This window comes from Didymosphaeria variabile (genome assembly GCF_027946475.1).
Source record: "Didymosphaeria variabile strain IMI 356815 chromosome Unknown scaffold_4, whole genome shotgun sequence".
NCBI lineage: Eukaryota > Fungi > Ascomycota > Dothideomycetes > Pleosporales > Didymosphaeriaceae > Didymosphaeria > Didymosphaeria variabile.
In genome coordinates this window covers 3,064,743-3,088,023 of record NW_026611623.1, presented here as the reverse complement: position 1 = coordinate 3,088,023, position 23,281 = coordinate 3,064,743, and the positions used below count along the sequence as shown (strand labels likewise).

General features: G+C 52.5%; 9 protein-coding genes across 9 annotated transcripts; 4 read left to right on the top strand and 5 right to left on the bottom strand.

Annotated features, from left to right (window-relative positions):
- Positions 1-411: 411 nt before the first annotated feature.
- N0V89_005921 (uncharacterized protein) lies at positions 412-2,301 on the bottom strand (the record flags this gene model as incomplete). The annotated part of the gene is made up of 1 exon (XM_056214695.1): positions 412-2,301. The coding sequence occupies one exon, from the start codon at positions 2,299-2,301 to the stop codon at positions 412-414; it is 1,890 nt and encodes a 629-aa protein (XP_056071962.1).
- A 1,302-nt stretch (positions 2,302-3,603) lies between these two features.
- Positions 3,604-4,839, bottom strand: N0V89_005920 (uncharacterized protein; the record flags this gene model as incomplete). Its single annotated transcript, XM_056214694.1, has 1 exon — positions 3,604-4,839. One exon carries the CDS (start codon positions 4,837-4,839, stop codon positions 3,604-3,606), a length of 1,236 nt encoding a protein of 411 aa, XP_056071961.1.
- A 458-nt stretch (positions 4,840-5,297) lies between these two features.
- Positions 5,298-7,505, bottom strand: N0V89_005919 (uncharacterized protein; the record flags this gene model as incomplete). Its single annotated transcript, XM_056214693.1, has 4 exons — positions 5,298-6,191; positions 6,241-6,554; positions 6,622-7,081; positions 7,341-7,505. 4 exons carry the CDS (start codon positions 7,503-7,505, stop codon positions 5,298-5,300), a joined length of 1,833 nt encoding a protein of 610 aa, XP_056071960.1.
- A 1,892-nt stretch (positions 7,506-9,397) lies between these two features.
- N0V89_005918 (uncharacterized protein) lies at positions 9,398-10,684 on the bottom strand (the record flags this gene model as incomplete). The annotated part of the gene is made up of 3 exons (XM_056214692.1): positions 9,398-10,140; positions 10,223-10,520; positions 10,577-10,684. 3 exons carry the CDS (start codon positions 10,682-10,684, stop codon positions 9,398-9,400), a joined length of 1,149 nt encoding a protein of 382 aa, XP_056071959.1.
- A 638-nt stretch (positions 10,685-11,322) lies between these two features.
- On the top strand, positions 11,323-12,526 carry N0V89_005917 (uncharacterized protein; the record flags this gene model as incomplete). Its single annotated transcript, XM_056214691.1, has 3 exons — positions 11,323-11,396; positions 11,455-11,661; positions 11,719-12,526. 3 exons carry the CDS (start codon positions 11,323-11,325, stop codon positions 12,524-12,526), a joined length of 1,089 nt encoding a protein of 362 aa, XP_056071958.1.
- A 552-nt stretch (positions 12,527-13,078) lies between these two features.
- On the top strand, positions 13,079-14,562 carry N0V89_005916 (uncharacterized protein; the record flags this gene model as incomplete). Its single annotated transcript, XM_056214690.1, has 3 exons — positions 13,079-13,201; positions 13,304-14,013; positions 14,061-14,562. The coding sequence occupies 3 exons, from the start codon at positions 13,079-13,081 to the stop codon at positions 14,560-14,562; spliced, it is 1,335 nt and encodes a 444-aa protein (XP_056071957.1).
- A 97-nt stretch (positions 14,563-14,659) lies between these two features.
- On the bottom strand, positions 14,660-17,158 carry N0V89_005915 (uncharacterized protein; the record flags this gene model as incomplete). The annotated part of the gene is made up of 3 exons (XM_056214689.1): positions 14,660-15,349; positions 15,403-16,995; positions 17,048-17,158. 3 exons carry the CDS (start codon positions 17,156-17,158, stop codon positions 14,660-14,662), a joined length of 2,394 nt encoding a protein of 797 aa, XP_056071956.1.
- An 897-nt stretch (positions 17,159-18,055) lies between these two features.
- Positions 18,056-19,746, top strand: N0V89_005914 (uncharacterized protein; the record flags this gene model as incomplete). Its single annotated transcript, XM_056214688.1, is given in 5 exon segments — positions 18,056-18,300; positions 18,313-18,485; positions 18,532-19,333; positions 19,382-19,589; positions 19,633-19,746. The coding sequence occupies 5 exon segments, from the start codon at positions 18,056-18,058 to the stop codon at positions 19,744-19,746; spliced, it is 1,542 nt and encodes a 513-aa protein (XP_056071955.1).
- Positions 19,747-21,338: 1,592 nt separating this feature from the next.
- Positions 21,339-22,969, top strand: N0V89_005913 (uncharacterized protein; the record flags this gene model as incomplete). The annotated part of the gene is made up of 2 exons (XM_056214687.1): positions 21,339-21,398; positions 21,452-22,969. The coding sequence occupies 2 exons, from the start codon at positions 21,339-21,341 to the stop codon at positions 22,967-22,969; spliced, it is 1,578 nt and encodes a 525-aa protein (XP_056071954.1).
- Between the last annotated feature and the right edge of the window lie 312 nt (positions 22,970-23,281).

The following is a 23,281-nucleotide window of genomic DNA, read 5'->3' as shown; positions in this document are numbered from 1 at the left end:
AGAAATGGAGATGGCGGTTGGAATAAGACAGTCACGCTAGTTTCGCGGTGACGGCATTTGGGGCATTCCGTCCCGATCTTTGGTTTTCACGTCATCAACGCGTCGCAAACGCGTCCACTGCACATGTGGATGACTTGTGTTGACCCATTCTTCGAACACCCAAACGCCAGCCGACTACTCGAACAATCATGCAACCCTTGGGCGCGGAAACATCTGCAGCCTGTGCCGGAAACGTGCATGGTGATTTAATTCGAAATACCAACTCAAAATATCATGCGCTTGGTGAACGAATACAGCGCTTCCCGCTTTTGAATTGCTACATGCAGTACGTGCAGCTTACGATCGGGCTTATCCTAGTTTTCAAGGTTTCCCAAGCCAACTTCCAAGGAGCTCGCGAAGGCGGCGAGCTTCCTATTCCTCGATCACGACCTCCGGCGCGACCTCCGGCACCACCTCCGGCTTCGCATACGACGGAACCGACTGCCTGATCGCCTCTATATCTTGCGCGGTCATGAGGTGTCCCCCGATCTTCATTTCCTCGAACAATCCATGAGTGCGAACCTTTGCCTTGTCCTGCATTTCCTTGATGACCAATGGCTTGTCCTTTACCGTCCAAAGATTCTCAAAGTTCTTCTTTGCGTAGCGCACGGCCATCGCCTCTTCGGACCTATCATTCTCTTGAATCACCTGGTTTGCGAGCAAGTTGAGGTGGTAGGGCGACATCCGCTCGGTCCTGCTCAACGGGTATACCTCCACATAGTCACGATAGCGGTAGTTGAGGACGTCATTGCCCAGTCTCATTTCAGCATCGAGCTCGTCCTTGAGCTTCTTTTTTCGTTCCTTCTTGATGCGCTCTCGCTTATTATTCTCTGCTTGCTGCTCTCGCCACGCCGCGAGTTTCTGTTCGTACTCTAGCTCTTCCTTTGTCTTGGGGCAAACTGGTGTAATTGGCCTGGGAATTGCTGTGTGAAAGTCACCAAAACCGGCCTCGGTGTTACTGAATCTGGGGTAACTCAACCTACTCTGACCATGCTGCTGAACGTGGGCTCCAGCCCGATTCGAAGGAGGAGTGGCGTGCTGTTGGCGCGACAGTGGACTGGATAAGTTCATAGGCATTTGGAGCCTCGGGGGCTGCTGACGGTTGACTTCGGCCTTGAATTCGGCGTAAGGGTCCATGACAGACCTTCCGTCTCGCTGCTGGAAGTGCGCTTGCGACCCAGCTACATAGGCTGAACGCGAGTTCTGAGGCACGCTCTGGTGACCAGATGATATAGGTGCCATAGAAGGGGGACCTGTGCCGAACGTAGACCGGTAGTGCGGCGGGTTGAAGCCATTGTACTGATATTGCCGACCTGGTGAATGCACCGTTTGTCCTGAGTGGGAAGGCACGAGCTGATCCCTTCCATAGTCACGAGGATCCTCGAGATTCCCGTACGGAGTCTGCTGCTGTGGTGTAGCGCCATGATGCGAAATGGGAGCGGTTGTACTACTGTAAGCATTTTCGTGTCCGTTGATATACGCAGAACGTGAATCTTGCCCGCCCGCTGGTCTACAGCTATGAGCGGTTATATTTCCATTCACGTACGGGCTGCCATTAGTAGCACGATTGTGATGGGTATGATACGTTCCTGCGTTCAAGCGCGGCATGTGTCCCTCCATCAAGTGCGTCCGACTCTGCTGTAGATGCTCTTGCGCGGAGCCAGACCTAAAAGGCGATGGAGAGGGTGTTGGAGGTTTGACAATGTTATCGGCGGGCGCATGCTCGGCATGAATGGGTGGTGTTTCCGCAGGTTTTACAGGCTTCTGAACCGGGGTTGAGTAGGGTGATAATAGCGTCGACGGTTTGTTGTTGGCGAAGCTCGGGTGAAGGAGTGTTGCTCCCGCCATCTGCCCTGGGAGCTGCGATCCAGTTTCGGCACTTCCAGAATTGCGCGCTTGCGGTGGTGAATCATTCACAGCTTGTCCGTGTGCTTCAGTCTCCATCCTTTTTAACGCTCCCTCCGAGTCCGACAGGTCGATCGCCGCTAGTCTCTCCTTGTGTGCCGCGCAGTTTCTCCAATTCACCAGCCGCTGCCGAGGGCTACCGGCAAACTCAACCATGGCCGCGAACCCCCCGACATTATGGCGGCCTGTGAAGAGTCGCAGTAGCTGCGGAAAGTCGTCGATTGGGTGACCCTCAGCGGCTACTTCTCGGTCAAGCAGCGCGTTGATGGCGTTGTATGAGGCACGCATGTCGCGTTCGCAGGTCGACTCGGGTGGTGGTGACGACAACTGAAGCGCGGCTCGCATCGCGTCAGCCATAGTGGCTTTCGGCTTAACGAGGTTGGCGAGAGGGATAGCTATGTTCCTTTGATCTATGGTCGGTCAGCGCTCGTTATGATCGTTGGATAGTTCAAATACCCTGGGTTGAACCAGTCTCGTTGATACAGGAACCGGTGGTATTGATATAGTGCGAAAGTAGAGTACGGGCGGTTTTATAGATATACGGCGGCAGTACAAATTGCTGTTGGTTTTGTCGCGCACCACTGCTCCGTGCGCAGGTGAAAGTGAAGAAGACCGTGAGCCGATCGCACCTGCACCATGTCTTTTTACGGCAACCACGGCCCTGATCGGAGTTAAGATAGGTTTGGAGTCCCATGTGCTTTACCCCAGAGTAGCGACATTCTCAGGCGGAACTGAGCTGCCGATGCGCTGGGTTTTGAATCTCATGGGGATCCATCGCAGGACAACTCAGGAATCCTGCGGACTAGCGGAAACTCATCTTCTATATGATGGTCCACTTCAAGATGCATACACAGAAAGGCTCTCATGGCGGCTGGTACGCCAAGCAATCCAAGGTGAATGGCTAGTCACGTGACTTACAATGATCTTCTATGATCCAATAGAGCACGTTGGGAGATTATGAGAAATACAGTGGCGATATCTCTCTCTTGTAAATACCTACTGGTAGCTCTATTCGCATCCATTTTTGCCGTATCCAATGTGGTCTTTAGGCGCTAAGTCCCACAGTGCATATATACTCGGTCTATAATGAAGCAGGGTCAAAACATCAGGGACATAACTTCTCGGGAAACTGATTTCTGGAGCATATGTCGCGATCTACTAAGAAGCATGAAGCACTAGGCCAGAGTCTGTCTAAGATCCAGCCCCGAACAATTGAAACCCCTGTCTTATTATCGTTTGCCAAAAGAATGTGCCACCTGCCACGGCGCTGGAATCAGAAGTTCAACTAATATAGTGACTATAAGGAGTAAAGCATTGGCTAGATCTTATTAAACTCATCTTTTAGGCACGGTAGAGCCTAAAATAGAGTATTAAACTATTAAAATAAGCGTACTATAGTAAATAAGCTAATGATTTACTCCTTGTAGTAACTACATTGGCTGAAAACTCACGAATTTTTATCCCCGCGCCGTGGAAGGTGGCACATTCTTTTCGCAAAGCACCGATAACCTATGTTGCTGCGGTCGCATTGCCGACCAACAACATTTGAATCATTTTCCGTACCAGTCCGCACCAAAACTGCAGTATCCAATCATCGGCATTCTTGCTACCGTTTTTGCACCAGCTCTCACCACCACTGCACCCCCCCCACTGTGCATCTCAAACTGGTACGACCACTCCACGCTTCTCCAGCTCCGCATTCACGGTCTCAAACTTCTTCTGGAAGCCCCTGATCTTGTCCATGAGCTTCTTGCGCCGCTCCCGCTCCTCCGGGCATGGTAATGACTCCTTTCCTGATTGCGACTTGGCAGCATTCTTAAGTCGAGTGTTATGCTCCTGCTTCTTCGCCAGCATGACGTCCTCTAGAAGATCGCGCTCGGCGTGCCAATCATAGATTTGCTGCTTGATGTCCAAGGCAGCTTGGTAGAGGTCCTGGGTAGGCTTCTTTTCGATGCCGCGGGTGATGTTCTTGAGATCCGTTGGAATCGTGGACTGAGTACGGACAGCAGACGTCGGGGTCGAATTGGCCTTGAAGGACGCCTCATTCGCCTTGGGAGCGGGCTGCAATGCAGCCAATGTGTTGTACTGCAACGCTGGTGGATCCACGGTTTGTGATTCATCTGGGGAACTATGTTGTGATGCAGCTGCTGGAGCATAGCCGTGGTATGGTGGCATAGCCCGAGGAGTATTCGGCGATGTTGCGGAAGCGTATCCGGGGTACGGTGAAGCTGCTCGAGAAGTCGCGGCTGGAGCATATCCAGCGTACGGTGAGTCTGCTCGAGAAGTGTACGGCGATGCAGCTGGAGCGTACCCAGAGTACGACGATGCTCCACGAGGTGCATACGGCGACGCTGATGTAGAAATATTCTGAGAAGACACCGGTGGAGCGGCATGCGACGTCGTCGGCGGGTTGTACTGCAATAATGTATTGTACTGCCATGGCATCAGTGAAGGGTTCTGATACGACACTGGGAAGCTGTACGACGACTTCACCAATGGATCGTACTGTAGCAGAGGATCATACTGGGACGCAGCTGACGAAGGGTACTGCAAGGTAACGGGTTCCTCAGCCATGGCGCTATCCTCCCGGTGGCGATAGAGATTACCCACTTCAGTCTCTACCACCTCTTCCGTGCCCCAAAAGTCATCGCCACCTTGGAACTCATGGAAGACCGTCTGGGCAACTGCCTCAAGAGCATATTGCGCGGCGCTAACATATCCATGCCGATTCAGCCATTCCGAAGACGCCAGGAAGTTTGGGTTGGCGATGATGCCGTCCAGCTGCTCGTCGAAGTCCGTAGGGTGGATGTATGCAGGATTACTGGTTGTGGGCGTAATTGATACTGCGGAGGAAATGGGCTGCCCATGGGCAGGGGGGTGAGGTTGGCGTTGCATTGTAAATGCTAGTTAACACAATCTTACTGAATGGTTGGCTTTTCTCGCTTTGTTCCTGGGTACGTAGGTTCCAGTAGGAAGTTGAGGTTGATCTCGTTAAGTACAACAGTGTTGCATTCTTGGGAAAGCTATGCATCAAGTTCATATCGGCTTGGACAGTGGTGAAAATCGGTTCTTGTTACTACACGAAGAGCCCCAGAATACGCGTAGAGCGTGAAAAGCACAGGACACGTGATATTAAACACAAACAACGCAGATGAGACATTTTCCAACCCAGACCAGTGAAGCCCCCCGTAGCATTTCGACTCTTTGGGTTCTTGAGCAGTGGTCAACAACATTGCCACAAAACCTTAACCTGATCCCTTCCAAGAATTCCTCAAAGAATTAAACTTTCATGTAGTGTACGAGCAAACAAAAATGGTCTGTCGATTTCGACAGACCAAGAATCTCAGCAGAATTCAGTCTTTGATCGAGTTTTCAGTCTTGATAATGGGCTTCTTGGTAGACTTAGCTGACTTGCTGGGCAACGGGTGGTTCTCTTCGTCGCTCATGCTTGTGAGGTCTGAGCTGTCATCCAGCAGCCTGGTAGTGCTCGTGCCGGCAGAGGAGAGGTCGAGGTTGTCCAGAGGGTCGGTGCCATTCATCAGCGACTCACCTATTAGGTGAACTTGGGACACCTTCGCACCGACCTGATTATTTTGACACCAACGGATGCAGTCGGTAAAGATTCCAGCCTGGCCATCGCTAGGGAACTTGGTAAGATCCTTGAAGAGATCGAGAACTGGGAAATCGCATGTCTTGCTGAGCTCGCTCTCATCGTGCCTAATCGCGTCAGTTGCCTCCACGTCACCGGCGACCTCGAAGAAATCCGAAATTTTCTTCTTGGTCTCTTCTCCGTTCTCTCGAATGAAAGTCTTGACAGCTTTGTTGCAATGCACGCTGCAGGTATTGCGCTTATAGCCGTCGGGGTTGACCACGCGATGGTCGTTGATTACTTGCGCAATGACGTTTGGGCCCCCTCGAGCATACAGACGCACTGAGACGATCGGTCGCAAGGTCGAGTTGTAGAAGAACACGATAAGTTCCACGTCCGTGAGTGGCACCAGGGGAAGTTTCACGTTCGCTGGAGGAAGTTTGCCGGTCAGGTCGTGCTTGTCCTTTTTGTACAGGACCGTGCGGCTACCCGGCGTGGTCGGAGTAGGGGGAACAACCGCGGGAGCTTCGAAAGAACTCGATGTCGCCTCTGCGAACGAAGGCCCTGTGCTGGATGAGATTGCAGTCTTCGGGAAAGCTACTCCAGTGCCACTTGTTGGTCTGCTAGGGAATGCGAGATTAGTGCTTGATAGGGTACCCTGTACGGACTCAGCGTTGAATAAATCACGATGCAAACCATATACATACAGTTGAGGGCGTTGGCAAGCTGTTTGTTGGAAAGTCATTCAGGTCGAGTTTGCTGATGCCCAAGCTCAGCTTTGGCGGTTGTCGCTGCTGCTTGACACCACGGAGTCCCTCCACAACAGTTCGAAGTTGGGTGTTATCTTGTTCAAGCATCTGTATATGACCCCTCAGCATTCCCACGTGCTCGTACAGCATCTGGTTAGAGGTTGAAGTCCGGATAACGTCGCTGTGCATCTTGTCTATCGCGGCGAACAGTGCCTTGTTGATGTCGGCTTGATCTAGAAAACCACCTTGTAGGTATGTTGTCTCGATGGGACCTAATTTCGTCAGTTCTGCTGCGCACGTATAATGTATTTTGGGGTGACTCGCAAGGTTTCCGCTTACCTGTTGAATGTTGCTGGAATGGCATGGAGCCGTCGGGAGCTTGCCAAAACCCATCCATCTTGCGTTGCGTGTTTTTACCGGTCGTGGTTGAGGTCGTGTCTGTGTTTTTGTTTGCGACGGTCGTGTTTGGGACGTGACCAACGAAGTGACTGGCGTGCCTTCCCAATTCGGTTGTCCCAGCGGCGTGCTTCTTCAACGTCAACAATGCTGATTCAGCCGCTGTGTCAGAATTGTAAGAACGATACAGCGGCTGCTGACAGTGCTTCGCTATTTCTCGTGCATAGATGTAGTCCTTCTCGAAAGTTCTCTTCTGCAACTCAACCTTGATACTTGCGACTCGATCGTCTGCATGATAGGACTGGGACCCAGCGGACTCAATGCTCGAGGCCCTCGTGAGGGGAGGGGTTGGCATAGGCTCGTCATTCGGAGACATATCTTCCTGGAACTTGTGGAGAGTCAGCTAAACTCTAGAAAACGCATACACGAGCTAAGCGGAGGGGTCGACGTAATCCGGGATTGTGCGTGCGTAGTTCATGCAGGATAGAAAAGTAACAGAATTGGGTTCTTTTGGAGACGCCCGTCGCACTCATTGTACTGCAGACCGTTGGACTCCAATTCGATGGGCCGTGTCCTCATCTACCGCTGTGCTCCCAGTGCAAGGAATGACCAAAGGGGCAGCGACCGAGGTAAGCTAGAGAAAGATACTGGATTGTACTTACACGAACTCGCTTCCGAGGTGGTCCTCCGTCGATCGACGATCGCAGAGATTCGACTGAAGCTGGGGGTGCCTGCTGGTATTGACGAATCCAGTGGATCGGGCGTTTCGATAGAAGGAGAAGAGCCGTAGCCGCTTCAAGGTCTGCCGGCGTGTGTTCAGAATCCATGGCTTGTGGGTTGTGGTCCGTAGGCTTTGATTATGTAGACCTACCGAAGGTCAACGAGAACCTGATGACACTCTCGTTGACAAAAGAATTGTCTATGGTGTCAAGTTAGCTGGAGATCAGTACTAATGTACAACACGAAGCGGGATTTGATATAGTGCGGCAGAGGTTGCGGAGGTGGAGCAGGCAGCAACGTGGCCAACGGGTTTTCTCGGTCACCAGGCTCATACGCTAAGAGTCATCACCCTCACCATCACCAGACAAACGGTGAATGAGCCTCAAAGTGACCGAGGAGCAAGTCCGTACGGAAGAGCCTGAAAGGTGCCAAGAGTGTCGTGCAAGGCCCTATACACAGGCCAAGGTTCACTAGACTTTGACTCTATAAGCATTTGCGCAAACCCTGGTCAGCTCAAGGTGTGCGCGGGTGAACCTGACTTACATGACTGGAAGATATTGGTGACTGCTCAAGAAGTACATGTCTTAACTGCGCGAGGATAGACAGTGTACGGCTGGCTGAGATAGCTTGTTCAACGCTGACGAAGCAGCTTTGTGAAGCATTGAGTAAGATTGCAAACGTTGTGAGGAAGAATCATGAAAAATGCCAATGAGGCTCTATTGAGGTGACGTTGGTCACTAGCGCGGGGCTAGCATCTTTACCGTAGGCATGGGAAGGAACAACTGAGGTTGAACGTAAGAGAACCAATTGGGCTCAGTGAAAGAGCTGTGCAATGGACTGGTAAGGAATAACAGCATAGGCCTGGAATGAGCATCTGCCTGTTGTGTGAAGGTGCAAGTCAGTGACATTTCCTGACCGCTATGCGTAGGGGAACTGCTGGGCGGACTCGCTCACAGACTCCATTCTTACAATTCCCAAGTTTGTTACTAGCTCCCCAAAATCCATTTCACATCAATTCTTCCCCTCGCGTTTTCAATAGAGTCACGTACGCTTCCTCCGAACAACACGCTCCGTTGCATTCCGATCCTTAGTTTTATCCTTACCCGGCTTTCCATTTCACTTACAGCCAGACTACCAGATCGACCACACTTTTTGTATTATCAATTTAGTTCAACTTTAGTAAACCCTTCAACTTAGCGATTAACGCCGCACTCACAATCTGGAAAGTAGCCTCATCGACTCTAGATGTAGACTCCTGAGATCGGGTGGTGAAAGCGAGCTGTTCGCGAAGAGTTAACTGTGGGGTTGTATCAATCGAAGCTATGCTAGGAGTGCTCAACTTTTCTTTCACAAAGTTCTTAAACATAGGCTCTTTCACAAACAGCAGTCTATCCCCATTGCTGCTTTCAAATCCCTCAGACTGGGCCAGTGTCTAACTTCATGTGTGCTGTGCGGTAGTATAACTTCCACGTCTAGGCGTGGAACCAAATATCATTGGTTAACTTTCTACAATGAGGACGGTGTTACGAGGCAACGTGTTGCACCGAGTAGCCCCGGACATATTGCGCGGTTTGGATTTCGACCGGACAGTGAAGGAACGCTCCGTAATCCGGGATTTCGTGGTAGGGTACTGAAGATTCGTCGGGAAGGTCAGTACACAGCTACTCCTGAGCAGTGTGCGCAGATCAATTCGGAATACTGGAACTGCGTTCGGCAGTATTCAATCGGACGACCTGGATCCCGTGTTAATGATAAGAAATCGATGTGATGTACTAACTGAATCCAACGGCATGTCTTTGGTCGCAAGCACAGCAATGAGCCGCGTGGTGGGTCCTTCTCCTCACATCGTTTAGCGTCGAACAAAAGAGTATTGTATTCCAAGCTTCTAGTTTCTATTCGAGGCCGCAATGCGCGGAGCCTCGCCCCAAAACGCCGCCTATGCATCTATACCTTGTCATTCCTAATATACATCCACTCCTTCATACAATACACGTAATCTTTACACGGCAGAGCCTTCATTAGACATCTGCTCGAAATATCTCAACAGCGTTTGGTACAGAACCAACATCGTGCCAGACTGTACGGATGTCCACACCGCGCGGGGACCAACACCTCTGAAGCATCCCCATAATCCCTCGGTCTGATATATTAATCGAAGACCGCGTATTACGGAGGAGGTATCGAGGGTTGCGGCGCCGTGGGCTTTTAGGGTGGTAGAGGGACCGGAGGTAGATATTGGGCGGTTCGAATATGGGGATGTTTTACTGAATTTTGCGGAGGTGGAGTGTTTCGATGTTGAAGATGGAGATAAAGTCGATTTGAGGGTCGATGCCGGAGTTGACGATGTGTTGGGTTGCTGTGTCTGGATGCGCGTTTTTACCACGTCTAACGGTGTAGTTATAACGCCCGCCATTCCTCCGGCACTCGCTGCCGTCAGAATCTCCAACGCCAATCCAATATCTTTTGAACCCATGTACTGCTTTGCCAGTTCTCTTTCTTCCTCGTAAAATGCGAATTGTAGAGCGGAAAAGGGCAGGTCGCGCCAGAGCGTGGCTTTGTATCCGTAGAAAAGCGCACCAAAGCCTTCTGTTCTCGCGATTGTGCGCGCGGCATCGAGAGTTGAGCGGTAGTTGTAACCGGAATTGAAGAAGGGGTTGTTGTGACGGCCTTGTAATTGTAGGCGGGTTTTGAGGACCTCAGAGGGGACGTAGACGGGCGCGGCGGCGAGATCGGCAAAGAGCCCTGCAAGATATTAGCACACGCGGTCTCATTAGGACAGCACCTAGCCATTGATTCGAGCTAAATACTGAGATCTGTGACGTGCCGGCTGTGAAGTATGAGACGGATGGAGCAACGCCGTAGTCGATCATCAGCCGCTTGCTCCACTCGTACGTCCCGAAGAATGCACATGTCCCCAGGAAAGACCCTACGAATGCCGGCTGTACTCCTCCATACAGCCCCCGGCGTATGCCTTCTTGCCGCCATATGGTGTAGTAGGTGTTACCCATAGATGTGTACTTTGGCGGCATGTGCGGATCACCCTGTTGTCGCGTCTTTACAGTATCGAGGGAATGCATCAGCATGTCGCCCGTCAAGCCTCCTATACCGCCCGCCAGTATTGCCTGCGAAACTTCATCAATTACGTTCGGTGAATAAGTCGTTCCGAAAGTCGGCGTACATGGATATAAGGTGGCCGTGCCAGCTCTTGGTCTACCTCCGCCTCTTCAGCTATGCTCTCTGCAACCCTCTCCTGTCTTATATCCGGCAGCGATCCGACGCTCTCCATCGCGGGTTTTCGGGCCCTTTGACCATCCTCCACGAGCTTGTTCGGATTCGTAGGGCTGAACCAGTTGGATGCGCTTCCAAACACCATGAGCAACGCAGGAACAATGGGTGCGCTTTCGAAATGCAGGAAATTAGCAAGACGTGCAAAAACCTAGTAAGTGAAATGCGAGGATGCGTGAATGGTAATGTGAAGGAGTGACGTTGGTCAGCGCTTGGTGTCGCCGTCTATCGAAAATTTAGCCAAGACAAGCCGACCCTAAGCCGCCCAAACCCTGGCAGCAAGCAGCACAAGCGCGATGCCGCCCCGATGCGAGCGATAAGATTGGGAGCTATGGTCTTCACCGCCAACGACAGAACTACAATGCCGCATGCAAATTTGTCTCTGATGATGGGGCAAATCGCGAAGCGGTCCCAATCGCATCCAATAGGATTTCTGCTTGACTGTCGTATCGGGCTAAGCGCCGGGTACCGTCACGTGCAACTTGTTTACCATAGCTGCTCGAGGGCTCGAGCTTCATCTCCGTCACTGCAACACGCCCACCACCATCCCAGCATTCCTTCCCCACCACGCCTCTGTTGCCTTTTTGGATATCTATACACAGTCGCATCGTCCACGCCAACGCGCTCGCACCGTTTACTATGTCTCATTCTTGGCTACAGCGCAAGCGCAAAGGCGAGCTGTTGGAGCTGGCGCAAAAAGCTAGCATTCCCGAGTGAGCATTGCTCTTCATTGACACGTAAAATTTGCTATCTAACGCAATGGATGAACAGTGCAGACACGCTTCTGAAGGATGACCTCGTCGCCGCCCTCGAAGACACGCTCGAGGCCAACGAGACCACCTTCGCGAAACAACGCGCATTCAGCGAGTACTACGGTCGCGGCGGCTCGCCCATAAAACGCGAGCGCTCGTCGCCAGATGCTCTGGCGTTGACCAAGACGCGCAGCAGACGCCAAACTTTGAACAGGCATGGGAATTCGTGAGTTTTTGTTTACCCACGCGTTACGCGCCGGAGCTGACGGTAGCTACTATGCAGGCCCGACGACACCAGCACACCCGAAAGACCAAGCTTGGTCTCTCGCGCACTCGCAAAAACACCTCGTGAGGTTTCCCAGGTGACGCGACGCGTCTCTGAGCGTGTTGCTGAGGTCACTCCACGCGTTCCCCATGTCGACCTCCCCGCGTCACCCGCCCAGCTCGCCGAAATCGCCGACGAGTCCTTCCAGGTAGTCAAGGAAAGAGCCACCGAGTTGTGGGACAAGACGCGCATCGATGAGGCCAAGGAGTGGCTGCGCGAGACGAGCAGCTCCGTCAGCGCAATTCAAACCCTCATCTTGATCATCGAAGCTGCGACTCTGCAGTACAACACGCTCACCGACACGCATTACCTGTTCGACTCCCCTGCTACAACGGGTTTCCATGCCAGGGAGGTCCGCTTCCCCAATCTCACCAAGCTCGCGGGCTCTGGATGGTGGGGACCCGCGACTCTGTGGTCTTTGACGAACTGGGCGCTGCCCCTCATGTTCTCGTACTTCTTCAACCTGACCCTGCGCACGAACACGCGTCACAAATCCTCAAAGACCCAGTACACCATTGACCCGTTCACCTTCAACATCGCGAAGGCGATTCTGGCCTACAGCGCCTACTACGTCTACACCACTGCCGACGCATCGCTCGCGGGCCATCCGAACACGGTCCTGGCGCAATCTCCAGGATGGGGTCCGTTTTCGGAAGTGTCTGTCGCTACCGTCCGCGACAACATCCTCGGCGGCTATTACGGCATCCAGATCGGAAGCATGGTAGGCTTGCTCGTCAGCTTGTACGATGCGGCTTTGAAGAAATAATGACGCATGTATCGATTTCGCGACGAAGCAAATGACTGTTCAAGGTAAACGACGCGAACGACATGGGTGTGTTGCTTTGCCGGCGTTGCAGGTTTTCATTCTTTTTCATACGCGTTCAGCCTAGCGTTGGCACGTAGGGGTCGGCGTTGGAGGCCATCTGCCAGATACCTCGTTGGTGGGTGCTGTCGCCCTTAGGACTTCGACCATTGAACCTCAGATATTTCATTCTTCCTATGATCGCCATTGTTCAAAAGCTTGAGCTCATTGCCCGTAATGGACTAGTGGAAGAGCTCCACTCGTAGCTCCACGTCCCGTGAGACTGCGCCGAAGTTGGTTCCCCGCATCTCCACATCCCATCACTCGCCCATCCAGAACATGGCTGCGCAACTGTCCCTGCAGCGCTCGGCACATATGCCACCGGGGTGAGGCCAACGTAAACAATACCGTACATGATCGTACATGAACCTAGCAAACATCGTACACATAGACTGCATACTCAAGTAACCGGTCCTTCACATACCACTCCCTCGCAGTCGATCATCACTTGGTGCAATGCCGCCCCAACTCACCGTCCTCGTAGTCGGCGCAGGCCTCTCCGGCCTCGCAGCCGCAATCCAAGCTGCGCTCTCAGGCCACGCAGTCACCGTCTTAGAAGCCGCGCGTGAACTCGCCGAGGTACATCCCCCACCTCTAACATCCCTTCACTCCTTCGTCTGTCGCCCACCCTCGTCCCCAGACTGACATTTCCCACCACCACCGCGACTAACGCCCACCCAGATCGGTGCCGGCCTGCAGCTCACCCCCAACGCAACTCGTCTTCTACAATCCTGGGGCGTGTACTCCCGTATCCAAGGCCCCTGCGAGCCCGCCACCTGCACCGTCTACGACTACAAAGGCAAAGTCCTTGCGCACGAGGATGGCTTCGACAAGAACTGCAGGCGGAAGTACGGCGCGCCGTTCTCTGATTGCCATCGTGTGGACCTGCAGCAAGCGCTTGTGAAGAGGGCGAGGGAGTTGGGTGTTGAGGTAGTCCTTGGGGCGAGGGTTGTTGGGTTGGATTTTGATATAGAGCCAGAGGAGGGAGATGGGGAGGGAGAAGAGGAGAAGGGAAGGAAGCAAGCGCAGGTCAAAGTCGAAGACGGCCGGATATGGGAGGTTGATCTCGTAGTTGCAGCCGACGGGCTGTGGAGTACTTGCCGCTCGGTTTTGCTGGAGAGAAGAGACGCGCCGCTTCCGACAGGGGATCTGGCCTACCGCATCGTTTTGCGAGAAGAGCAGATTCAGGATGCAAAGTTAAGGGCGATGGTGCAGGAGCCGGGTGTGAGGTTCTGGGTTGGACCGGACGCGCATGTAGTTGCGTATAGTATGCGTGCGGGAACCATGTACAATGTCGTGCTACTGGTGCCAGATGATTTGGAAGAGGGCGTGGCGAGGGCGGAGGGGAATACGGGGGAGATGCGGAGTTTGTTCGAGGGTTGGGATCCCGTGTAAGTGCCCTTTACTATTTTGCAGTACCATGTGCTGACGCAGACAGTCTAACGCAGTTACTCGAGTGCGTGGACAAGGTAGACAAATGGAAGCTTATGCACCGCGAAGAAATGCCCTCCTGGGTAAACAATCAATCCAACCTCGTACTCATCGGCGATGCATGCCACCCAATGCTGCCCTATCTCGCACAAGGCGCAAACTCATCCATCGAAGATGGTGCTGTACTTGGCCTTCTTCTTTCGCCTTCCAACTTCACGGCTAAGTCCGAACTCCCGCTGACGCTGCAGCTCTTCCAGAAGCTGAGAAAGGCGAGGGGCGAAGCGATTGCACGAGAAACGTTCAAGCAGCGGAAGGATTTCCATATGCGGGACGGGCAGGAGAGGGACTCGCGAGATAAAATTTTCGAAGAGTGGATAGGCAGGAGCAAGGAGCTAGAAGAGAGTGGCAAGGAGTTTCCGTCGAGATGGACGTGTCCAGTCGTGCAGCCTTGGTTGTATGGATACGATGCTGTGAAAGAGGTTGAGGGTGCTGTGGGGCAAGGGCGGTGACACTGATAGAACACTGATAGAAGATACACTTCAATAGACACAATTTGTCGAAATCATGGAGCTGACTGGATTCGAGTGAATTATCTCTGTGCACTGATTACCAGCTCATGGCGACCTTCGCAGCGCCCGCAGCGACCGACACCTCGCCCTCGCTCGACACTTCGCCGCCATCCGCGCTGCTGACCTTCCTGTTCATAACCACTACTTTCCAGGCGCTGTTGCTCGTTCCGTGGACAACCTCAACAGAAACTCTCGACCCGGATGCTGTGACCTTGAGAGAAAGCGCCTTCTCGCCCAACTGCTCGTGGCTCGGCACATCAACAGTAGTATCCATGCCCTCTTCTACATTGACTAGAACCTTCATGCTATCCGCCCAATCATACTCCACCTTCTCACCGCCCTTGCCCATAACAATAGCGCTACCAGGCCTCAGTAACGCTGGCAAGCCATAAAAGTCAAATTCTTCCGTCACATAGCCTGGGCCAGTGCGTATCTTTTGGTCAAGGATGCCGCACCACTCGCCTTTAGGAAGGTAATACGTGACGGTGCTGTCTTCGCTAAAAACAGGCGCTATGAGGAGGCTGTCGCCGAGCATGTATTGCTGGTCGAGATACCAGATAGCCGGATCTTGAGGAAACTCGAGGAACATCGCTCGGAGCATGGGGATACCTGTTCTGTGAGTGATGATGGCTTGCGAGTAGAGGTAGGGCATGAGTTGGTGTTTGATGCTGACGAAGTGCTTGAGGACTTTGGAGGCTTCTTCGGTCGAGTCGATCAGCCATGGGACCTGGATATGTCAGCATTCATCGAATTGGTGTTTGAAAAGGGTTAGCAGCGTACTCTGAATGAAGCGCTCCCGTGTAATCTCGAATGAGACGAAAACAGCCCAAACGCGATCCACCGCTTGAAGAGTGCGGGATCCGGCTTCCCCTCGAAACCTCCAATATCGTGCGCCCAGTACCCAAAGCCACTCAGCGCCAGCGACAATCCACCCCTTAGCGTCTCAGCCATAGCCTCGAACGTAGAATACGGATCACCGCCCCAATGCACGGGAAACTGCTGGCATCCTGCCGTTGCAGACCTTGCAAACAAAGCAGCTTTATTCTTCCCATAGTTCTTCTCCAGCACCTCAAACGTTACCTTGTTGTACAAGTACGCATAGTAATTGTGCATCTTCGCTGGATCGGAGCCATCGAAGTACACCGTATCGCCCGTTGGTATGCGTTCTCCAAAGTCCGTCTTGAAAGAATCCACACCCATGTCCACGAGTTTCTGCAGCTTATCCTGATACCATTTGCACGCATCCGGATTAGTGAAATCGACAAAACCCATGCCCGCTTGCCAGAAGTCGTATTGCCATACGCTACCGTCGCCACGCTTGATGAAGTACCCCTTCTCTGCCGCCTCGTCGAAGATGGAGCTCTCCTGTGCGATGTACGGATTGATCCATACGCAGATACGGATTCCTTTCTCTTTCATGCGGCGGAGCTGGCCTGCGGCGTCGGGGAAGTAGTCCTTGTCGAATTCGTAGTCACACCATTCGAAACCGGGCATCCAAAAGCAGTCGAAGTGGAAGACGCTGACGGGGATCTGGCGCTCTTTCATACCGTCAAGGAAGGAAGTGACGGTGCTTTCGTCGTAATTGGTGGTGAAGGATGTGCTGAGCCAGAGGCCGAAGGTCCACGCTGGTGGGAGAGCAGGTACGCCAGTGATCTTTGAATAGTTGGATAAGATGTCTTTGGGCGTGGCGCCATAGATTAGATAGAGGGATAGAGTTTCTCCCGGAACAGCGATGTTGACCCGTGTTGTGCGTTCAGATTGTATTTCCAGCGAGACGAAACTAGATGTTGGAATGAAGACGCCGTAGCCGGCAGAGGTGATGAAGAAAGGGATGTTTTTGTAAGTGAGCTCAGAGCCGGTGCCGCCATCGTCGTTCCACATTTCGATCGTCTGGCCATTCTTTGCAAATGGGCCGAAGCGCTCACCCAGGCCGTATACTTTGTCGCCAACCCCAAGCTGCAATTGGTAAGTTACCCATCGCCTGCCCTTGTTGGGGTCTGTGTAGTTGGCTTTGGGATGTAGAGCTGTTGTGCCCGCTTTGACGTAGCCGATGGACCGCCATCCCAATCTCGTTAGTTGTTTCTGCTTGTGTCGAAAGCTGAGATCGAATGCTTTCGGTTGCGTGTTGACCGTGGCATTGAGCTCTCCAACACTGAACGTCAAAGCTTCGTCGGTCTTGGTTGTCTTAATAGGTGCAGAGTGTGTATCTTGACCTCGTGGAAACAGCTCGAAGTTGGGTGCCTGAGTTACGCTCTTTTGCTGCCTCCAGTGCGTGGATGAAAGATATAACACATTATCAATGGGCGAGCTGAGGTGGTGTGTCAAGGTCGGGTTGTTGAGTGTGTCACCACGAAAGCTGATCGGTTTCGATGCCTGTGTACACCTATGAGCCCTGTCCGGCATGCCGTCGCGCCTGATGGCTTACTGTGACGAAATATAACGAGTCCTCTCTCGCTGTGGCCTTCACCGTCTCGACTGCCCAATCAATGATTGTGTCTGGGGCCGGATGCCAGCACCCGTGTGAAAACTTGACCATGACAAGTATGCGGTCCTTTGCTAGTTGATTGCACCAGATTTGAAGTCATCGCATCTTATACATCGACCAACAGATTCCGACCGTTCCGAGCCGTCGGCGCCAAGGTACCCTCAATGGTGGATACAAGATGCATAACGCGGCACCGGCTGAGATACAACCCAAGGCGACCCATGGTGCCTTCGAGCTGCAGGTTGTTGTTTGACTCAGTACTCGCTGACTGACCAATCAATACGGAAGCTGCGACTCAAAGTGGACTCAGTTGCTTACGGTACCGGCACAGCGTAGATCAGACTTCTGTTGAACAACGATAAGCGGTACGCTGGTTTTTTTTTCACCGGCTGAATTGCGTAGAGTCGTGCGAATGCTCGGTTTGAAGTGGAACGATGCCAAGGTGCTAGCACGTGATTCTGCGGAGATGCCCGCTTAAGGTTTTCCGACCTCGTCTTCCTCCATCTCCTTTCAGCTGTCCCGGCTTTCCGCTTAGTTCTTGATTTGCAGTAGCCAACGATGCGTTGAGTCGTCCATTACACGACCGGCTAAACGAAAGAACGCCGAGACTCGCCATCTCCTTTGAGTTTACTGAGAACGTCCCGCGCTTGGCTTTCAGCGCCAGACTCCAGGTTTTAAGATCTTGCTACGGCTGCATCTGAATCATTATGTGCAAGGTTCATGGCCGAGTGTGTTCCGAACATGCGAAGATCCCAGCGTACCGGGCTTTCATAGTCCTTCCCGGCACAATGGATAGTCTGGGGAACTCTTACAGGGCAGTGGTGGGATAACCTATAAGTAGCGGGGTCGTACAGGGACGATCTCTCTTCAGATCAAGTGCAACTTGTCTGCTCCGGTTTCCATTCTGATACCACCTCCCATTGTCCAGAGGCAGTGATTTTGTTCGTTATGGCTCCACATATTAAGACACCGCGTGTCAACGCGTATACCTGGGGTTGTAGTCTCTTCGCAGCAGTCGGATCTTTACTGTACGGTATCGACTCTGGTATCGTCTCGACGACCATCGCCCAGAAGTCGTTTGTGGAATATTTTGCACCCTTTACACCGAGTGTCAAAGGTGCTCTTGTAAGCACGTTCGGCGCAGGCTCCGTTTTCGGTGTCTTCTTCGCAGGATGGTCCGCCGATTATCTTGGGTAAGTGAGAAGCTGGTTGGTTGTGAAACAGCGCAAGCAGACTAAGAGCGAGAACAGTCGCAAGAAGACTATCATGATCGCGGCGATCATCGCTTTAATTGCTGGCATTATCCAGGCTGCTGCGGTACATATGGGTATGCTCATCTGCGGGCGCATCATTGGAGGTTTTGCTGTTGGCATCATGAGTAAGTATTTTATCTGAAGCTGTTCGCACGAGCTCATGTGTAGCAGATATGACGATTCCCATATACAATTCTGAGATCGCCCCTCCACATAAGCGCGGCATGATTTCTGGCCTTCATGCTCAGTTTGTGGGCATAGGTTTCGCGATTGCCAACTGGGTCGGATTTGGCTGCTCGTACGCTTCTGGCCAATTCCAGTGGCGGTTCCCTCTAGCAGTTCAATGTCTTCCTGCCATCATCGTCCTCGTTGGTATCTTCTGGCTGCCTTACTCGCCCCGCTGGCTCCTCGAACAAGAGCGAGATGAAGAAGCTTATGCCGTCATCAAGCGTCTTCATGGTGGTTCTGGAGATGACACATTCTTCCGTGCCGAGTTCACACAAATGCGCGATCAACTGCGTTTTGAGAAAAGCGTACAGAAAGCCGGCTGGAAAGAGTGTTTTGCTACGAAGAGCAACAGAAAAAGAATCTTACTTGCCGTGCTTGTCCAGGCTTTTACGCAACTGTCGGGTATCAACGTTATCAACTATTACCAAACAGATCTGTATAAGAGTCTCGGTCAAACAGGTCACAATGTGACGTTGTTAGCTGGTGTCTACGGTCTGGTCGGTCCCATTGCCAATGTGATCTGCCTCAAATACGGTATGTCGCGATACTTGAGACGTGAGCTCCAGGGATCAACACTAACTCATGCAGTCGACACATGGGGTCGCAAGAAAACTCTCTGGATCACCGGCCTGATCATGACCCTCGACATGGCGCTCGTGATGGCTCTGAGCGGTGCATATGGCAAGTCGGACAACCAGATCGCGAAGGGTTTCTCCATCGCCTTCATCTTCTGTTTCTCCATTATGTAAGTATCCCCATTTACGCCGTCACATTATGCTGACATGTTGGTTAGCTACTCCCTTGGCTACAACTCCATCCATTACATCTACGTCCCAGAAATCATGACCATGGCAATCCGCTCCAAGGGCTCGGCCATCTCCGTCATTTCGAACGTGCTCATCAACATCGTCTTCAACCAGGTGTCACCAATCGCCTTTTCCGAGGTAGGCTACAAGTACTACTCTCTGTTCATCTGCACGAACCTGATCGGGGCTATTACGGTGTTCTTCGTTTTCCCTGAGACGAAGGGGGAGAACCCTCGAGGAAATTGCGCATATCTTTGGTGACGAGGTGATTGTAGCGGATCTAGCGACTGTTAAGGGGAAGCTTCCCGAGGAGGAAGTGCACGAGATGGAGGTCGTGGATGACAAGAAGTGATGGTAGCTAGGAATGCAGGTATGACTCGCATGATGCTACGGTAAGCGCTGCGATGGTTCCTTTTCGCCAATGCATATACGCGCAACATCCTTCGATCCCTAGGTTACTACTCTCCACACCGGATTGCCTCGTATACCCTGATATCTTGGAAGCTCCACGACTCGTAGAGCATGCAGGATGGACCAAGTGTCGACTTGATGAATTGAGTGCGCACACGGGATGTCATATATTTCCTCGGTTAGCAATAATAGCTATAGGGCTAGCTGTGAGGCTGTTAGCGCGGCCATAAGGCCAGCAACGGTGCTCGCGGAAGCGACACAAGCATGGACCGAACCACGGCGGCGGCTGTGAAGTAGACAGGATGTCGTGGCCAGGTGGGACGCCTACTCAAGCGCGGTGAGACATGCGTGTAGTCAGGTAAGCATGCGCCGAGCGGATTGGTCGGACTGTCTAACGTCGTCTAATGATAGAAGCAGCGTAGATCTCCCGTCCACAGACTGAGACGGGCGGCCTTCGCCTAAGGATGCCATCTCGTGTTGCACGTTCTGGTATGTTGCTTCTGGCTGAACCGAATCGTTGCCTAGGAGCACTCGTCCGCGACGCTCGCGGCGGAGAGAATCACTCGTCGTAAAGTGGCTTTCGAAGACAATTTGCGTCTGCTCCCGACGACGGCGTCGCATCCTCGGCGCCTTCCCAGATTTCCGACATCCTCCTCGACCGCGACCGGACGATGAGGCTGCAATAGCGATTCCGGCACCGTAGACCTCGCGCCACGAATAGCAACGGCAATGGTTTCAGATCGGCGGCCCGTTGCATGGGCACTTTGTGGAGGTGAGACGCTCAGCAGTGGCCAGCCTTATGAGGCTATCCACGGACACTAGCACTGGTGCCTCCCTGCACTCTCGCCACACCGCATGGTACACGGTAGACATGAGTAGGACCCGCCTCCGAACGCCTATACGCTGGTTTTAACATGTCAGGCCGCGACATGACTTCTACTGATTGGACCCCACCATGGCGGAGCCGCTCTCGAACCACGACCCAGCCGATGCGGTCGATGCTTGATTCCGCGTAACGTGAACATGACCCAGCGGATTGGCAATTCTTGACGGGGAACTGCTAAGGCTCAGAAGACGCCGTCAATCACAGTGGACAAAGGCGGTATGCCTAACTCCACAGCTTCGGCTTCCGCCTAAGGATTTCTCCCTGAATGTACAGCGACAGGACCAGATGTGTGGGCTCAAGAATCTGCTTCGATCAACCGACGGACCCTGCTTTTACCTCGAGACCTCTCCGTTATACTTTTTCGAACTTCCAAGTCAGCTTCAGCGGTCTACCTGAAGAGAGTAACCCATCGAGTGCGGCGGTGTAGGCTAGCCACAATGATCGATCCTTAAACGTCAATTTCTCGGACGACTATGAAAAGGCCCAGTGCTCCGGTAGACTGCTACTACATACACAGCTCTCTATCTTACATACTTCTCTTTCCATATCCACGGGCCTTAGTTCTTCTTCCTTTCAAAGGCGTCGTGAATTGACAGCGCTCAACTTCCGCTCCACTTCGCTTGCTTCACGTAACAATATCTTACCAAATGCTTCCCGAACCACAAAGACGAGGATTTTGCAAGCAATGCAAGGAGAGCGGGGTTCAGGTTAGTTCCATGCATCTATCTTGTCAACTGGGATGACTGCTAATACACTCCAGTGCGACAAGAAGAAGCCGCGATGCAGTGCATGTGTGGCGGCAAACAAGCCTTGTGGCGGCTACGATATGGGCCACATCTTCATCAATGTAAACTCATCGGGACCACCACCCACGTGGAACCGAGGTCAGAGCGCACAGAAACACCTAGTCCTAGACTTGGCATCACAGCCCGCGACTTCGCCACCCCAAACCTTAGACATGCTAGCGGCATCTCTTCCGACAACCTCACATACATCCGATGCCATGTCTTTAGGCTCGGTGGATGCCTCAAGGGCGATAATCGCCCTCGCGGATCCCGCAAACATCCACCACTTGGTTGAACTTTTTCTGGACATCTACCTCAGGCGTTACGGGCCTGGCAAGACACCTGTAGACCCACTCACGGCCGGTAATGAATGTGGGGGCTGGAGACTACTACTTCCCTCTTGGCTGGGACAATCCGTCATTCTGGATACTGCTATCGGAGCGATGGCCGCTTCTTTCATCGGATCGCAATACCAGGACGTGGGATTGTCTGATCACGGAGGGAACATGTACTTGAACGCCCTTCAGATGGTTCAAAAAGCCCTCCCAGAACTTGGTACTTCCGAAAGGAAACATTTACTAGCAACAACGCTAGTCATGAGCTCGACGGAGCTCTTCATGTCCAATGGAGGTGGATCGAGCCAACTTACCCACATCGAAGGAGCAACCCGTCTGCTCAATCTCTCTATGGACAGTATGGATCTTGAAGAGCTCCACGTTTATATCCTGAACCAGGGCTTGTTCGAAGCGATATCAAGCAGGCGTTCGTATCCCTGCTCGTCTCCTTCGTTTCGGCATCTGGCTCGCCACATATACTCGGTTCCACGAACGAATCGTAACGATCTGTACTTCCAATGGTGCGAGCGCATCCTTCCTCTTCCGAATTATCTCAGCGTCACAGACAGCGTCACCTCTTCTACTACGGCGGCTCCAGTCTCTGCTGTGAAGGCTATCCTCGACGACTTGTCAACACTCGAACAGTCCATTACGCCTTGGTATGAGCTACTTCAGTCAAGCATGAGTGGTCCGTGGACCTTCCCTGCCGCCCAAGTTAGCGCAGACTCAGTCCCGTTTCCTCTCCAATTCATCTCGATCGAAGCTTGCACCAACTATTGTCTGTACTGGCTCGCTCAACTTCTCATCCTCGAAGCTCGCCAGATCTTATACATGCGCTTGCCTCAGTCTGATGTTCCTGAGCATAGGGCACTTCAGCCTCGCATCTCTGAATATGCGTCGCTCGTGTGTCGCTCCGTACAATACTGCGCTAACAACACTTCGTTCGCTGCTACGGAAAACATGTTCTTGCCACTAGATGTAGTCTCGAGCTACTACTTGCGGCAGGGCGACCACGACCGTATGAATTGGTGCATCAGCGCCTTTGCACGCATCTCCAGGGAGCACAAGATCGGGTTCGCTTCCAAGAAATTCGACATGGCTGATATGCGGATCGTCGACACCTCGTACGACCCCAATGGTATTTGGGACCAAGTCTAATCTCGTTATCTCATGTGGTTACAGTGCTTCTACGATCTCCTTTCGTTCTTTTCTCTCTCGTCAGAAGCATTTCCCCACAATATTACTCAGCATAGCATCATTTTCACCTAGCATAGCATAGCATAGCATAGCATAGCATAGCATAGCATAGCGGCATCGGCATTTCTCGGCGTTTCATACCAGGTTGGAACCCAGCATACAGCATACAGCATACATACGACGTGCTCTGGCGGCACTAGGATATTAGGCATCACTTGTTATTAGCAAGGCATCGTTTGAGCGTTTTTTGTTTTGTTAAGGAAATTTGGGATT